The sequence below is a fragment of the Acanthopagrus latus genome, chromosome 14, assembly GCF_904848185.1.
Source record: "Acanthopagrus latus isolate v.2019 chromosome 14, fAcaLat1.1, whole genome shotgun sequence".
Classification (NCBI taxonomy): Eukaryota; Metazoa; Chordata; class Actinopteri; order Spariformes; family Sparidae; genus Acanthopagrus; species Acanthopagrus latus.
In genome coordinates, this window is record NC_051052.1 from 9,807,079 (window position 1) to 9,825,145 (window position 18,067).

General features: G+C 41.7%; 1 protein-coding gene across 6 annotated transcripts in view; it reads right to left on the reverse strand.

Annotated features, from left to right (window-relative positions):
* Positions 1-7,119: 7,119 nt before the first annotated feature.
* dock4b (dedicator of cytokinesis 4b) overlaps positions 7,120-18,067 on the reverse strand; it is a 125,519-nt gene continuing 114,571 nt past the window's right edge. For 2 of the 6 annotated variants that reach the window (XM_037121608.1, XM_037121605.1), the window contains 4 exons: positions 16,119-16,191; positions 12,554-12,670; positions 11,762-11,826; positions 7,120-8,417 (listed from right to left, as the gene is read on the reverse strand). In XM_037121608.1, the coding sequence (XP_036977503.1) occupies positions 7,962-8,417; positions 11,762-11,826; positions 12,554-12,670; positions 16,119-16,191 (711 nt within the window). In that variant the 3' untranslated portion in view covers positions 7,120-7,961. The remainder of the gene's footprint in view (positions 8,418-11,761; positions 11,827-12,553; positions 12,671-16,118; positions 16,192-18,067) is intronic. The other 4 variants (XM_037121611.1, XM_037121606.1, XM_037121610.1 and 1 more) reach the window with 4 other exon arrangements.

Below are 18,067 nucleotides of genomic sequence, written 5' to 3' on the forward strand. Positions count from 1 at the left end.
CTCACATTTAATTTCCAACAGACCCAATTAACAAGCATCTAGATCAGTGTTTTGTATGGTCCCGTAAGTTGACGAGGACAACTGTCAATTATTGAAAATGCTGTCTACAACAAAAGGAACTGCCGTAGAACAGGATTAGGTCAGAAACCACGTCTTTAAAACATCTCTTTTCCAGAGAAAGCTTAGTCTGTTCATTTCTAACTTGGATCGTCTCCAATTATGACACTATTGTCAGTCAACTCTAATTTTTTAGCTATAACTACTCCAGCCCAAAGCAGACTACTTGATACCGACAGAGGTTCCCCCTACATTTACTGTGCCGTCCCCCCTGTCCTGATTCCACCCCCTTCATCTGATTTTTAACTCGGCTGCAAACACTTACGGCGACATTCCTTCAAACTCTCACCCGACCTAATGTTTATTCGTGTGTGTAGGAGAAACAAGAAAGGCCTCTTCACAGCCGAGCAAGCCAGGCGGAACTAAGACGCTCGCCCGTGAGAGCGGAGATGGAGGGAGCCCAACATTTAATTTAATACGCACCCCGTGGAGAGTGAAGAAGGGTGACAGCGAGAGGGTCAGATAAGGTCAAAAGAGTACCTTTTAGCATGGGTGACCTGCTGCAAGTCTTGATGCGGCTGCCCTTTGGTCCTGCCGTGCAGATGACTGAACCGCAGGGGCTGGAGCGGGAGCCGCGATCGAGAACCCTTGGGTGGGCACGTAAGCTCAGTAAACAGGGTCACCGTTTGCTGACCTTCGGAGGATGACTCACTTGCACGGATAGCGGCATATGATAATAAGAGCACTGCGGTAGCGTGGTTCAAGAGCCAGATAAAAGCGTCTCGAGAGGAATGAGGCATGAGCGTATAGCATACCAAAGGAAGTTAATACTTCCAGACGTCCAGCTTCCATTATTTACTTTCAGTCTAAAGTAGGTTTAAGTGCTCATTTTTCCACTCTGTCTGGCAGCATCATAATTCTATCCTCCTGTGCTACCAATGTACACAAGCTGTTATAAATAAGATCGGGTAAGGTTCTGTGTGCACAGCTTAAGCAGAGATCCACAGAACCGCCTAGCTTTAGGGCTGAATTTAAGACGATCCTCCGACTGCTACACTTTAAAGGAAAAGGGTGTCCACGGGATACCGTACAAGGACAGTTTTCAAGTAACTTCTAGCCTTTAAGGCTTTCAGGGACTTTACATTGAATATTCTGCTGTGCATGCTACAGTAGTCATTTAGGATGTACAACTCCCAGCCCATCGAGAAGTAGAACTGAGGTGGGCTGAACGAAGCCTGGCTCCTGGTGGCTTGCTGCGAGCTGTCACTCAAATTCTTAATTATAAGGTTTAAGCTTTATTATAAATTAAACGAGTGAGTTATACAAACATGCACAGAAACTGTTTTTTTTTTTTCTGGCACCGAGCTGAAAACATGTTGATTTTTGCTGTCAAGCTTGGCAGTTTTCTGCATTTGAGCTACAGTATGAGGACGTCAGCGCAGCCCCACGAGGCTCATGCCCAGCCGCTGCAGTTCCTCAAATGGCTACATGAGGCTCAGTTCCAAACTCGAGTCAAACCCTACAGAACCCTTTATTGAAATGGGACATGGCCGTTTTTGTCTCTGTGGCTAATTTCCTTGTTCACTGTTTGAGTACTTAATATAGATATATGTGTGTGTGTGTGTGTGTGTGTGTGTGTGTGTATATATATATATATATATATATATATATATATATATATATATATATATATATATATATATATATATATATATATATATATATATATATATATATATACATATATATATACACGCGCACACACACACATATATGCTTTCAGACCATTAACTTTGCAGTCAAGTCTGATAATGGTTGAATGGTAAGGTCATTTTCCACACAGGTTGAACTCTATGTAACCTGCTCCTGCAGTGGTTTCAGAAATAAACTGCACAAATCTGCAGGTGGGTATACAGTCCGTCTCTTCCATGTATACAAATTCTCACACAACACACACACACACACACACACCGTAGGCGTGCAAACACACAGTCGCTTCCCTCGTCTCTTTTTGCTTTGCGCTCCTCCTCAGCATACTAAAGCGTTCACAACAAGCAGTCGACTACCTGCTCAGCTGAGGCCGTCCTCTGAGGACAGCACAAGTCAAAAAATTAGACTTCACTCACCGCGCCATTAAAAACAACCTGCGTTTTTTTGTTTTTTTTTGTGTGAAGCTGTCAGGTGAACCCCCACCCCACCACCCCACCCCAACCCCCATAAGCTGCCAAACACAACAGAGCAGGTATAGGAGTGGAGCAGGGAGATAAAACGCGCCATCTATTCTGTGCGAGTTTTCTCTTTGAAACTTCAGCTTCAGTTGTGCCTCTGAGATGGAGGGTTTCTTTTTCGCTCCCTGCAGAGCTGCTCCAGCTTCTCCTCTCCCTGGAGAGATTTGCAGAGCGAGACAAACACCTTGGGTTTCTCTGCGGCTGTGTGTTCTCCAGAATTCGCCCCAGGCAACTTTAAATTAATACCTAGCGCTGCCTCTCCCCTGATAATTATGTATCATCACCCATGAATGCTATAATCGCAGGATGCTTTTGTAAGAGGGCTAAACTGTTATGCAGAGAGGCCCTCGCGCCGGAATATAATGAATGCTGCATCTTTTCGAAATGCGCTGAACGTGTGTACAATTAGAGAGCTCTGCAGGTTCATAATATTTACATGGTATTACGGCACCATTGCCTTCCAGCTATGGTTCCCTTTTGTTGTAAGGGAGCTATCTGCGCCCCGCAAATGCAAAATGTCAAAGCCTGGGATCAGCAGGAATGTGTCGCCTGCTTAACTCTCTCCTGTCCCTTAACCAGGGCGGACTTTGTTTGGCGCCGCCACAAGCCAGAATGCAGGCCCCCCTCTCCCAATAAACGGGCAGATTGACAGGCCCGTGGAGGTTTGCGACCGACAACAATCCTCCCAGGCTCGCGCTGAATGGCAGAGGCGTCGGTGAAGCATGCGTCCTTCTGTTGCGAGGAGACTCGCCGATTAGCTGGGAATTCACTCCCGACGCGATAATTGCTGTCAGATTACAGCCGACCACCGCCAGCGATGACGAGCGGCGACAGGTGAAGCGTGCCCCGTCCCCCAATCACAGCGCTGCGCACGTGTTGTGTTTGCAGGAGGGGGCGCGCGATGTACACCAAGCAACACAATTTGCAGATTAAGGTCCCTCAGTCACGCGCCGCGGTTCCATCATTGCACTACCGTTGTCCGAGAGCGGTCTTCACTTTAGCCGTGGTGGTGGTGGTGGGGTAATTAGATGCTTTGTGGCGAACAGGGAAGTGAACGTGTCTTCTGTTATCACACACCAGTAAGTCATCAACAGCCTGAGCCACACAAGCCAGAGGGAGATTTCTTTAACTCCGGGCACGGCCAAGGAGGCCCGAGCCAATTACATCTCCACGTGAAAGAGAATCTGGTGCCGATCTGAATGCCTCCGTTTGAAAGTAGGGATGTTAATCCGGCAACTCACTAGGTTGCTCATAGGTAGCATTGTTTTAGTGTTTACCGTTTCCTTAGTTTAGCTCCATGTGTTGTGCCATTTGCTGCTTATATTAGCGGAGATCCTTCTTAATTGGGGCCAAGTTTGTAGTATTTTTTAAATTGGTTTCTACCTCCACTAAACTCAAAATGTGATGGCAAAACATGAAGCTTTAATTCAACCATGGATGACATACAACACAAAAACAAGGTGACTGTGTAGTACGCTGAAACAAAAAATGTGACAGGAAAGACAGCTTATTTTGATGTATGTTTTTAAATCAGCCTCCACATTTCTGGGATTCCATTTTGCGTACTGCTAGTGTTACTTATACCAGTTTGATGATCGTAGCTTTAGTATGTCAGTGTGCTAATCAGCCAATTAATGTTGACGCTAACTAAACTAATGTCTGATCGGAAAGGCATTCTCTTTGTAAGCATTTGGAATAGAATAACAGACCGGCTATCCATTAACAACAATAACCTTATCATCATTTCCATCCATGTTTGACTCATATCTCATTTCAAATCACTGCTCTTGATCTGTTCAGGCAGCATGGACCACAGATGTTATGGATAACTCAATGTTAGCAAGTTGCACCATGAGAAAATGTCTCTGTAACATTAGCTTGTCCTGTAGCAATTGAAGTAAGACCTTAAACATTCAAAAAGATACAGGTTTGCTGACTTTCCATTATAAATGCAAGAAAAATCATTTTAAAAGTGAATGAATAAGTGAGTGAATAGCACAATTTCTATGCTATTCGACATAACACACTTTGTAGTTTACTCATCCAGTAACATGTAGCCTCAGCAATTAAAGGCTCAATGGACCACTGAGTTAGTTCCCCAAAAAGATCAATGTTGTCTTTTAAAGGTCCCAAAGGCAAATTGAGATGACCACATTTCACGGTTCACGGAGAAAATAACTGATTTTACCTTAACAGTGGATCAATTACTTTTAGTTTGTCCCAAGGAAAGAGTTCATTCCACCTAAAAAGAGTACCTTAGCAAGACTGAGTACAGCTCTGAATCTTCACATTTTGAGGACAAAAAGTCGATCTTGCTAACTCACACATGGTTCCAGCCAATAATTGTTAATCCTTTTATTTTTTTAAATCACTTCCTGGGTAACTCTTGCAATTTTAAGCGTTAAAGTATGTCTAAAGTAGTATAAAGCTTTTTGTGGCTCCAGAAGAAGGTGCATGTCATCTAATAAATTGCCTCATGTGATGTCACTCTAAGTTGCATTGTGGGTAATGTAGGGGGCAGGTTTTTAAAAAGAGGAATGCATGGGTTATAAAAGGCAGCATATCTAGTTCTGCTGTATCAGGTTTGATCAGTTGTTGTTAAACTGTTCATGACAAGTCCAACAGTGCTACAGAAATTTGATGGAGGACAACAAGACTGCTTTTCAAAACCCAATGCCTACAATACCCACAATGCAATTTAGCCACTGAGAGACATCACTGGAGGCAATTCATCAGATCACACGCAGCTTCCTCTGGAGACATGAAACGCTTCATAATACTTATTTCTACATAATCAGAATACTCACCATCAAACTGACTGTAAAAAGTTGTTATGTATACACATATAATTTAGCTCTGAATTACTTGTTTTCATACCCCAAATGCGTTAAAGTGAATTATACAGAACTGTTGAAGGGTTTATTGAAAATAAATACACTTCAAACTAGACGCAGGGGCTTAAAATCACTTGTTGGCATGAAAAACCAAAGAACAACATTCAAACAAATGTTCACCTTTTTCTGCAGCCTTCGCTCATGTGGAATTCCTGCCATGTTCACAGCAAAGACTACGTACGAAAGCAATCATTTTCACGGCACTGACGCAATCCCTGAATAATGCATTCACTACCACTGGCTTCTCTTAAATAGACTCACCAGAATTTTCTCTTACTTTAATTTTCTCTTACAGGCAAATGACAAGTCGGTCGTTATCGACTCCCCCCGCCCGAATATTAATTTCTTGAGCCTCACAGCAAAACGCCGCTCTGAACAGCTGGACTGGCATAACAAATTTCTCCAGAAGCCCCGAGACCCTAAACTGATTTGAAAAGACATTATTTACACCCTCGATGCGTGGTAAAGTTTGAGCACCTACTTCAGATGGGGTGAGGGCTTGCAGAGACTTGGATTAGGCCAATAAAAGCTGTTTCTGGTCATGTTTTATATTTCAAAACAAGTCCCCATCACCTTTGGTTGTTTAGGAGAATGCTGTAATGCTGTTTTTTCAAATTTCTCCCCACTTTCCATCGGGTTAGGGTTTGGTAACGTTTATCTGCTTTGGATCCCAAAACCACATGATCCCTTGCTGACTTCCCACCATTATGGCCAATGAACTTGATTCTCTGCAGACTTTGGTGAATGTTTTGCAACAAATTCTGTCCCGCCTCGCATATCTCAAGTGTCATAATGTAGAACTCTGTCAGTCATATTATTTGTATTACATAGGGCAGTTTATTGAACTTGTAAATGTGTTAGGTGTGTCATTATGCATGACCTTAGTTTTTCTACACTCACAAAACCATAAAAGTTTGAACATTTATAATAATAATTTGCTGCTTCAACATTACATTCAAAGCTGTAAATTGTTATAGCTACATTTTGTTAAAAACACAATATTTACATTAATTGTAATACACAAATTTGTATATTTGGCATACTTACATTAATCTCATCATATAATTTACAGGTTTTCTCAAGTACTGATTAATGTGAATATTTAATCTCAAAGATTCACAACAGATCCAAAAAGTAAATTAACCATACAAAAATGAAACATACAAACAATACTAAAGCTAATTTCCCCCCCTCTGTCCCCAGAGAAATGTTGCACAGAATTTAAAGATTGATGAATATTTTTTTTTTTTTTATGCCAAAATCTCTATTTTACAAAACAATGTGAGATCTCTCTGCCACAGAACACTTACTTCACTGCAGCGACGCAATGCAGTCGGACTGAGTCAACTCCGTCTTTTTAATCGAAACACAAAAGTAAATCTCAACTGTACAAATATTTGACAATGATTAGTTTGTAAATATTCTTTTTAAAAGAGTGCCAGACTTCGTGTGTTTTTAAGTCGAGTCCCGACGGCGAAACTCTGATCGAATTACTGCTGGGTGTAAAATAGAGAGTTCGTGATAACAGTACTGGTCATAATACGGATGATAAAATCTAGTTTGTGCTTGTCTGATCAGTAGATTACAGTTTAATTAGGAGCTTTTGGGTAAAACCACTTAAAAAAAAAAAAAAAAAAAATCTTTCTTATAAATGTCCTTTCAGCTGAGCATTTCCAAGCTTCTTGATTCCAGGTCCCAGTTAAAAAGAAAAAGAAAAAAGAAAAACAAGTCTTTACAGCACATTGTACATTTTCCTTTGGCACAATACTTGGCAACCCCCACTCTAAAGATCTGTTGTCATGCAGGAGGGATAGGGTGTGTTCACATAAATGTTCACATCAATGGCAATGGTCAAAGTCCAGCTTTTAAGCATGCGATTGCACCAACGTTTGGCCGTGTGTGTTTGGTCCTGGCTCGTGATTTCAGTGTAATCGGGGCAGTTTTTTTTTTTTTTTTTGGTTGAGTGTGAAGGTAAGAGGCTTGTTTTGAAATGCTAGAGAGAAAAGGGCAGTAGAGTGGTTTGTTAAGGTCGCAACTCCCCACTGAAAACCTCTCTAGTTATCTGATTTACATACTGTATAGAGTAAAAATAAGCCTCAACGCTGCTGTGCTGAAGTTACCTTTACTAAACTTTGAAAATGCAGGTTTAACAGCATTTACCATTCAGTCATTATACATTTTTTTGTTAGTTTCTTTGTGCCATTGCTTGTGTGGATATGACTATGGGAACACAACCTTGTCTACTACACTTCACTGAAATGCATACTCGAGGCCTCTAGCACCTTTTATAGCCATACAGTTTACAAATGTACAGAGTTGGTTTTTAAAAAAAGAAAAAACGTGCAAGACTCACGGATAAAAGACTCTGTTTCCAATACTTAAGGCAAAAACAATTCTCATATATACCAATATACATATATTTCAGATTATTACATCTATCAAAACTGTGTTTTTCTAGACTGTTCTGGTAAACATATGCTGCTGCGACTGACCGTTGGTGACCTACTGTACGTACTAGAGCTAAAAGTGCGGAATGACCGAGTCAAAGTCAATGCAATGCCCTCTAGCAAATACAAAAAGAAACTTTCTTTATTTGATAGTTTCTTCAGTTTTTGTTTTTTTGACTGCCTGTTAATCTATAGGCCTGTGTCTATTATTGGACTGTAGGTCAGGAATGCCAAACTGAAGATCACAAAAAAAAAAACAAGTGAGTGCCCAGTAGAAAAGTGCAAAATACGCCAGTGTGTTTCTTCAAGCTCCAGACCTGGACCCGAACCAGCTCCTATAGCTGGGACACCTTCCTGGGCAGAGGTCTTGGTCTGGGGACTCGAGGGTCGGAGGTTCCCTCCAGCTTCATGCTGCCCGTGCGGAGCTGGTGGGGCTTGGGCGGCAGGGCCGGGGGGTCCGTCTGTGGGGGGATGGACAGGCTGTGGGGCAGCGGCACGGGCCTGCGAGGGTTGTTCCTCTCGTATACACTATAGGGGGGCGGGGTCTTGTTCTCTCTGCGGATTGGCTCATCCGAGCTGCTTGAGACGGAGTTCGGTAAGGTGGTGGGGGGAGGGAGGGTGTGGGATAGGTGGTCGCCGGCAGGCAGCTCGGTGCCAGAAGCTTCCGACACGCTGCAGCGGCTGAGGGAGGAAATACCGCTGCTGTAGCTGCCGGAGAGGACGGGGGAGTTGGAGACCAGGCTGGTGGACTGGCACTCGGTGGGTGACGGGGTGAAGGGTGGCACTGTGGTCTGAAGAGAGAGAAAGAATGACAGGAAATCACAAATGTTTCTTTACTCTAGTCTTATCCAAATCTAAATCTGAGCCATGTGGAACAGATATGGGAACTTTGGATGTTAGTACCATTTTGCGTCTTAGCAATATAATGCTTAACAATAGTTGTTTGCTTTGGGTTCATGGCCCATTTTCGGGTTTCAGTTTCGGCCCACCAACAGAAAAAGCTTGGCCACCCCTGGTTTGGACCAGTCAACTGAAAAATGTTATCTGTAGATCAATCAAGGATGAAAATAAATTATAGCACTAAAACACTTTCTCTGATTGTTAAAAAAAGGATTGCTGAAGAGGATTTTTTAAGCCTAAACAACAAAAAAAAAAATGGTTTCAACTCAATTTTGAGTTTAAAATATGGTGAGCCACTTATGACGATCACACGGCCATATTGTGTGCGTCCTCCAGTCTGCTTTCTCCAACATGTGTGCTGACACAGCCATACTGCGATGATTAATACTTAAAAAAATAGGGAGAAATGAAACGAAGAGTCAGTGAGCAGATTGAGAGGGCCAGGTTTTTTTCCACTCTATCAACCAGCCCTGTGCATCGAGATGAAAAAACACAATATGCTGCACTTCCCCCACTCAAAAAAAAAATCCGGTCACTCAACAAAATGTTTTTCTAAGCAATTACACAATGCTGCCATCATATCTGCAACAATTTAATTGGATCTAGTGAGGTATACACAATTGATCAGTAAGGTTGTACCATTTATGCTACAGGGCGCGCAGAAAGAGAGGTATCCATTTGACATGCAAGACTAGACAGACCTTTTCTACATTTGGGACAAGCATGATGAAATACGGTTTTTAATACAGTGCTGACAAGCCGTTTATTCTCCTGGCCCTGGTTTCCAGAGAGAGGCTACCAGTAAATATCATTTCTACCTCTGGAGATGAGTAAGTGCAGCCCTGTCAGTCTGGTACCATGTGTTTTCTGCGGGTTCACTACCGTCCTGGGGTTTGTGGTCTGGTAATGGGCCCCTGGCTGCACTAACTGATGTGTGTGTTTGGCGTGTGTGCACTCATGTGCCAGATAATGGGGCCTGCTGGAGGTCCGCAGAGGAGCCGCGTCTGGCTGCGCTGTGATGGGCAGCTCGGTACTTCGCTCCAGGCTTCTTCCGCTGCCGCGACGCGTGCACACCTAGCCGCGCATGCGGATGTGATTGACGGAGCACGCTGAGCGCCAAGCTGTCACTCACACTTTGGTTCGCCGAGTTGTTCTCTCACTCTCTCCTCCTCGCACATACACACAGACCACACTGACATGCACAAACAACCGCATTCTTGGTAGCTGTCACATGTAGGGAGACATCGTACCCACAACAAAGCCGGGAGCTTAGCACCGGAGCTCGTGACAAGCCCACAAAGCCAATAATAGTTAGCAGGAGATGAGCTTCAGATCACCAGAGTTTGAAAACAAGTTTTTACCCTCATTAAGAGCTCGCTCGGGCGCTTCGCTAACCTTTTCCTGGACCTCTGATGCTTCTGCAGTCTGCCATTATCCACTGAGAGGTTCATTAACAATAAATGAGGGCTCGCAGACAAAGTGAGAGTAATCAGTTTAACTGTGGACACACATGAAAACGCTCAAGGTCAGAGGTATACGAAAATATGTTTTAACACATTTCAGTCGAGAGATGGGAACATTTAGTTCAGGTCTCTCACAATCAGGCGTAAATGAAAACATAACAGTCTTTGAAATGTGAAACTGAATGTGCCATTTTGTGCTGATTTTCAGGTTCGTGCTTTTTATTTTGGGTGTCTGCTGTAATAGGTTCAAATGCTATAGTGTTAAAAAAAAATCTACTTTCTCTCATGGGATTTTTTTTTTCTAATCCACTTTGCATCGTGACATGAATTACACACGACTTGTGTGAACGCAGAAGGTGCTTTTTGATGTAAACCAACATGGCCGTCACCTCGGCACACAAAAGTATTAAAATAGTGAAAATCACGATTTGTGAGCTAGCCCACGAGTGCCTCTACTGGTATTTTTGCTTACTGTGATATAGTTTCTGGAAGTAAGTTCAAATGCTTAATTTCCCTGAAATCTACACAACCGCAGCTTAAAGGTTATTCAGGTCAATAAACATTTCAAAATGACTGAAGTATTTAAATTATGTCATTGATTAATAAAAATATAGAAATCTTAAGTTTTTTTTCAACAAATTTTACTAAATTAAAACAAAACATATCCATTCAAGCATCACGACACCACATACGTACAAGGTGATATGGCAAAAGACTACAGTCTTGGCTTCCTCTTTCTGAAAAGAATAAGTGCTTTAGCATTTATGTTTTGTTAATTTGGACTGATTTACACAGAATTGTGTAAACACAGATTTCCTGCTGTCATTTTGGGGCAGATCCCTGGTGCCACTGCTTGTTTTTTCACCGCACTTAACATTATGTAATGACATTGTCACAAACCTACGCCATGACTGGGCAAAAGCTGAAAGTCTTAGCTTCCTGCTATAAAAATGAATACATACACCTTGATTTTTTAGATTTAAAAAGGATCATGTCAACGGCACTGTGACCACTAGGGGGCTGCCTGCAGGAAATGTGATACGTATAACTCATGGCAAATACAAATGCCAAATGCTGTGGCACCCTATTCACCTTCTGCATATGGATGCCAGTTTTCTTTAAGGCCCCAGCACCTGAAAACCCCAATTTACTCTGATTGGCCGGCTTCTGGATGCCTGAACAGGCACTACTCACCATATTTTAGCATTAGCTCTGCTGTTGTTTTTCCAACGGCACAGTTTCTGAGCATTTCTCCGAGGATAAAACCTTTTGATGCTTTCACTGTGTCACAACACCTGCTTTATAAACAAAAAAGACAGGGAATCTTGCTTTCTACAATGTGGGACCTTAAACTGACAGGCAGTTGCAGTGTGGTCGAAAAACTCCATCTGGTTTTGCATATTTTTGGCAAGCGGTCCAGGTGACATCCTATTGGAGCCTGAATCTAACACAACAGACACCGGTTGGCATCTACAATGAATGCCCTCCAGCCAGTCCCATTTTGGGTCCTCGTTGGGGAGAGCCGTGTCATAAAAACTAGAAAATCAGCAGCAGCGGGGCACTTAACAGCTTCAGTGAACAGTAATACAAAGCTCCCAGGCCTCTGGTTGACACAGAGTAGGATAAAGACCCTGGAGCCGGCCGGTAAGATGGTAGCAGCGCAGGATAAAGGCCCCCCGAGGCTGTCGCTAAGCAAGGTCGGGATGTGTCAGGGAAAAACGAAAGAGAAACCAAAAAAAAAAACAAAGGGAAGTGACAGAAACAGAACCAACCTTTTGCGGCGATCTGGAGGCGGAGACGGGGGACTGCGACCTCATGTTTTTAGCCGACGAGCCTGCTGACAACCGGATGAGAAGGAAAAGAGGGCAAATTCAAATTAGGGGACACTTTTCTCCCATTCACCGTGATGACACAGCATGAGTCATGCAAACATACACACACAGAGCTGAGAAGGGGGGCCAGTGGCTTAAAGCATCAATGAGTCAAATAAGCGCCGATGTTCTGCAGGTCCTTTAGGCCACCTTAAGCTGTTTCTACATCCGACAGCTGTTTTATGCAATGAGGGCACAAAAAGTGGAGGGGAGAGGAGTAAAAAAAACCCTCCATCTGCTTATTACGCTGCTGGGCAGTGCAATATATCAGAAAGCACTGGGGAATAAGTCAAGTCTGTTGAATCTGTATATAAGTACAACACAGAGTTGATGGCAAAGGAAAAAAAAATGTTGCAGAGATGTAATGATGTGCATTTCTCAGGAGGGCTTGAAGGGGAGGAAAAAAAAAACAGGAAATAAATCCAGGAATCGACTGGAATTTGATTTGGGAACAATGTCAGCCCTCACGAAGTCTGCACAGATTATCACACTCCAGTAAATATCAGCATTTCAAACCAGTTAGTAAAAATGTGGCTCGTGTATGTAAATGGCAGCAGCAAGCCAGGCGGCAGTCAGCAGGAGATGGAAAAAATGTCATAGTAGTAGTAGGAGGAAGAGGAGAGAGTGTCAATAGCCGGAGTGGAAAATTAGTACCATTCCTGTCAGGGAATTCACCACGGTTGGCCTTTTTACCTGAGTACGGTGGCCTAGGAGGTACGGGAGGGCCTAGCAATTTGCCGACAGAGTCAGAGAAGGATGGAGCGCCCTCTTTGACACTGTCAAGGCTCCAGCTACTGGGTGTGGGTCTCACTTTCAGTACACAGAGACATCACAAGTCACTCAACAGGTTATGGGATAACACAAGACATGGAGAACACAGTGGAATCATGCACATTTCTGATGGATGATGTGAAAGCTTCACAAAATAAAGGTCCAGTGTGTAGGACTTTGGTGGATCTACTGTCAGAAATGGACACAATTACGGTTTCTTGAAAGCTTAACGAGCCCTTATGTCACAGACGGAGGCAGGTCCTCTTCCACAGAACGTCCACTTTTAGTTCTACACTTTTGGAGGGCAACGGAGATAGGAGGGGTATTCAGTTGGAATCAGCAAGATGCCACTAAATCTTAGACACTGAACCTTTAACATTGATCAGTTGATTGTAATGTACGGTTTCCCCTCAAAAATGTGTTTCTGCAAACATATGTCAGCTATCGATAGTCTTGGTAGTTTTTGGAAACAAACTTAAAAAGAGTGGTTGAGTTCTACGGTATGCTCCTGGCATGCTAATGCTGGCTAGCTAATGTTAGCTAGCGGTATTGTAATGTGAATACAGTGGAATGGGGGAGATGGAATGCCACATTCACTCTTTTTTGGGGGGTGATTACTAGAAAATGTTGCTTTAAAAAAAAAAGTAAACTTTTTTTGTCATATTGTCCATGGCTGCAGCACCTCTATTCAGCCTCCATCTGAAAGCTCAGTTTTATTGCCTGTCTCTGTTTGTGAAAAACCCAATCTGTCCTACTGTGTTTTCACGACTAAGGTGGTGCTGAGGGCAGTGACAGTATAGTTGTGATATCACAACCTTACAGTAGTCCTGAAGAAGACACAGTTTCTTAGTACTGGCTGTGTACATTTCTTGCTGGATTGGGTGTTTTGATACTTTCACAGCATATATTAACATAAAAGGACAGAGAAACCTCATTATATTATATGGAACCCTTAAGGTAAAGTAATGCTAGTCTGACTCAATTTTTTTGTTTTGCAATTTTAATCATTTTTGTTGTTGTTTTGTTTTAGTCTGAGGCTTGTCTCAATCTTTGATGCATCACTGTTGTTGCTTTCCTCTTTTCCTGTCTCTCTTGCCCTTTTCAGTGGGAGTGAAGATGATTGTGCTCCACAAATGTTTTTTCTTTGGTCCTTACAAGAAACAGTAACATTTGCCAACATTACTGGCAGAGACACGACATAAGGTCAAGCAGCTAAACAAACCTCAGAAGAAATACTTGTGGGTGGTGGAGGATATATATATATATATGTATATGTATATATATATATATATATATATATATATATATATATATATATATATATATATATATATATATATATATATATATATATATATATATATATATATATATATATATATATATATATATATATATATATATATATATATATATATATATATATATATATATATGAATGAGAGAGATAGAGAGATATTTTACCAATTAGGAGTGTACAATATCATGTGGGTCACTGACAATGCCTTAACACCAAAATAAGTTAATGTTTCTATGTGTCCTGATCTTAATAATATTTATCTGTTAATTAATCATGAAAAAACATCTGAATGTATCTGATTTTTTGTTTTTAAGGCTTGTAAGGCTTTTGATTCAGCTTTAGTTTTATATTTGCAAAAAGAGGAGATAATTGTTCTGTGCATTGCCACACTTGGAAATTTAATGTGAAAACGGGCTAATATGAAATAAAACAATATATATAAATATCATCAACAACATTACACTGTAAATCATAAATACACTTCAATTAACTGATACTTTTTGCAGAAATCTCAGCTGGTCTGTGTTTAGTCTCCAGGTTTATGGGTCACATTCAATCAAACTTTAAGCTCTTAAGTAGCTACAGAACTGTCTGCACTTGAAGTAGCTACAAAGTACTTCATTTAATGCCCCCGATGAGAGATTAATTAAGCACTTTCCATCTACTTAAGCAGACATTTCTGTAAAAATAGAATGTAATCAGACTCTATAATTGAAATCTTAGTCCAGGCGATTGCTCAGGTCACAGTTTATGAAGTCATGGTCTCCTGATGCCTTCGGACAACACCTTCCAAACAGGCTTCAAAACACTGGTTTCATTTCACAGTGAGCTGGAGTCATGTTTCAACAACACTCTATATTTAGTATCTGGAGTTTTAATTTTAAGGCTTTGCGGCAGAAGATGCGACAAACAACACTTTTACACCATCGCGGGTTTCATGCAAAACTTGGCACCTTTTCGTCATTGTCGTGCGCACGAAGGTGTCGTGTCACCATATTGCGGAAGTTCATCTATCTACCGCTGCATTATTTACAGATCACACCTGACTAGCGCGGCAAGGCGTGCTTGTTTGTGTGGGCGTCACAAGAAAGCTTTCACATCCACACACCTCGCTCTTTATTTATAAGGTGTCTCATCTGCTATGCTCCCTAATTGTTCCTCAAAGTTCTCAGAAAGTGGCGCTTTTTATACCGGCAGATTGCTTTTTTTGGGTGAGCTTCTGTCAAACTTTAAAGGTGCACTGAGTAGTTTTAGGGAGGATAATTTATTACATAAACAAATGAAATCAACAAACTCTTATTTTCATGCCTGAATAAACAAAGGACAGCAGGATTTAATTTGTTTCACTTTGTTTATATGTGGCGGACCCTAGCAAACTGTTCTGGGGACCTTATTCTCCTCTGAGTACAGCTTGTTTATTAAGTTATGGGAAAAAATGCATTATTACAACATTAATATTTTTTATATCATAATTCAGAGTGTCAATTTCTTCACCAAATCTACACACTTTTTAATTTTGTGTTGATTGCACATGAAGATCAGCTTTGATTCTCAATTCATGGGCATATTTTTCCCAGACAATGCAAGAAAGATGCATCTCCCCTCGAGTATACTGAGCCAAATGACAACTGAATGCATATGAATGTCACACACGTCCATCAGTGTCACAGGGATAGTAGCTGCCATTTCATTACTCTTTCAGGATAAGAGGAGATGAAACTTTTTTTATCTAGACAGTGTGTCTGGTTGGGAGACACATACGTACGTACATGTGTGTGAAGCTGTGTGAAAACAGATGCCTCCAGTCACTCTGTGGTCAAACCGTCACACACACACAGGAAATCTGGACAGTTAGCAGCCGAAAGTAATATAGAAAATGTTTCTGCTGCGGGGTTATGGTGCTCCACTGAAGTGAGCTTTTGTTCAGAAATTCTGCGGGAATTAAAGTTAACGCACAAATGCTGGGGGATAAATGCTCTTTAAATAACAATAAGGAGCACACAGGGCAATAAAAATTATATTAAACAAGTACCTCGGAATAATAAAAAGAGTTTTAATATGTCGGCATTATTACTGCTGGGGGGGGGGACTCCCTGCGGTGAGAGTTTATTACGAGGAGGAACATGGACAGTCGCGAGCGGAGGGACGTGAGGGATGCAACAACACATACTGGATGCAGTGTTTTACCTTTGTCTGGCGCTGAGAGGTTGGGGTCGCTCCTCGGTAAAGTGGTGTCGCCTATCTGATGAGAAGGAGCTCTCTGTACACAGAAGAGAGAGGGAAAAAAAAAAAAAAGGCCTGTCAAGAACATGCGTCGAGAAACAGTGTCTGTGCTTTGACACAGGTAAATGCCAGCTTTAGCTCACCGGGGGAATAATTGAATACTGCATGGCAAAAATAAATATCAAGGTGTGAAATCTATCGCTAACAAATTCAATAGAACAGACACAGAGAGAAAGAGTGTTGAACGTGCGATGACCTTTATGTCTGGCGTGATATTTGTAGAAGTGAGCGGGCACTCTTCCCCCCCCATCTTTTTAAAAATACAGGAGTGAGATGGCTTTTTCTGACCTGGCTGCTCTAATTACAGTGAATTCTACAAGTGATCAATGTTACTTATAATCAATACTCCATTAGCAACTAATAGTGAGTGCTTCACTGCTGCCAGATTGGAAATGATTATAAGAATCTGTAGACCTGAATGGATCTTTTCAGTCAACAGAAAAGAGGGCGAGCAGTGCCACTAGCATCAGCGACGCCTGTAAGAGATGAAAGCGCCGTGGAAAACAAACACATTAGTTTTCTATTACAGTGGCTTTGTCACTGAGGATGGAGTGTGTGACTGCATTACGTGCTGCCCTTCAGCTACACGGGAATCTGCAATATCATGTTGTTCTTGTTGGATCTTGTAACATTAGCTTGCTGTAGTGGAATGTTTTTTGTTTTTTTTTACCAGAGCTCGACCATCTGACTTTCCTCTGAAAAACTGCGTCCCTCAGCTACACGTGGAACAGAAGTCATGCAGTGAGATGTGTCGTACAATACATAGGTTGACCTTGTTCTCTGTATTGGGCAAGCATGCCTGTAAGAAGCAGTGTGTCAAAGAAGAATTATATTTAGTCTTGCTCTTAATCTCTAACACTTGTGAGACAGGTGGAGTCAAGTGTGAGGACAAAGAGAATGCAACCATCTGGAAGAGCGCAAACGAGAGAAAAAATGAGTGTTTCTCTTTCGATCCTAAGTTTAAAAAAAAAAAAAATCATGCATACGTCCATCTGCTCACAGTATGGAGTTGCAAAGATGGAGCCGAAGTGTTATCTGTTTTATGAGGTGTTTTTTACAATCATAAAGGCTTATATATGTTCGGCCATCTTTATTATTCAAACTTTGTGTAAGTGTAAAACCCATGATGTCATCCATTTTGCAATTATGACTGCTGCCATCCTTTTGTTTTTGAAGGCAGGAGTGAACATATTCGGACAAGAAGGTTGAGCTGGGGAGGATTTACCGAGGACATGCCATGGTAGTGACTTTTCAGTCACAAGTTAGCCTTGCAGTGAAGTACACTCTGCTTTATCATCTATGTTACCCTATATGGGACCATAATTTATAAAAAGAACATTATGCTGTATTGAAAAAGACTTAAAGCCAGAGACTGAGACCATAAACTCTTTAGAATTGCTTCAACTATTGCCCACTGTGATTATTTGGGAATGCTAACAGGCCTCACGAAAAGGGTTTAAATGTGCTTCTGTTGCTGGCTTGGCTGTCTTCTTCTGTTTGCTTTCAAAAAACAAACCAGAAGTACTAATGTGAGAGCAGAAGCACAGTCTCAAAGTTTCCCTGTACTAGCAGTCATATCCTCTTGGTCTGGTCACCGAAAGGTCAAAAACATATTTCTCCTTCTATTTGCTCTCCCTCATTCTCTTTGCCTGCGAACATCCTTCTGTTTTAACTTAAAAGAGCGACCTACAATCGCATCAACATGCAGAGTCACATTATCTTGACAGTAAAAACAAATTCTATTCTTGAACATAAGGTACAGCCAGATCCAATTAATGGCTTAATTGTGACATTCATTCTGGTTTCTGGTATACCTTAGTGTGTGTAAATGGCCAAAAACAGAGGTCACCACT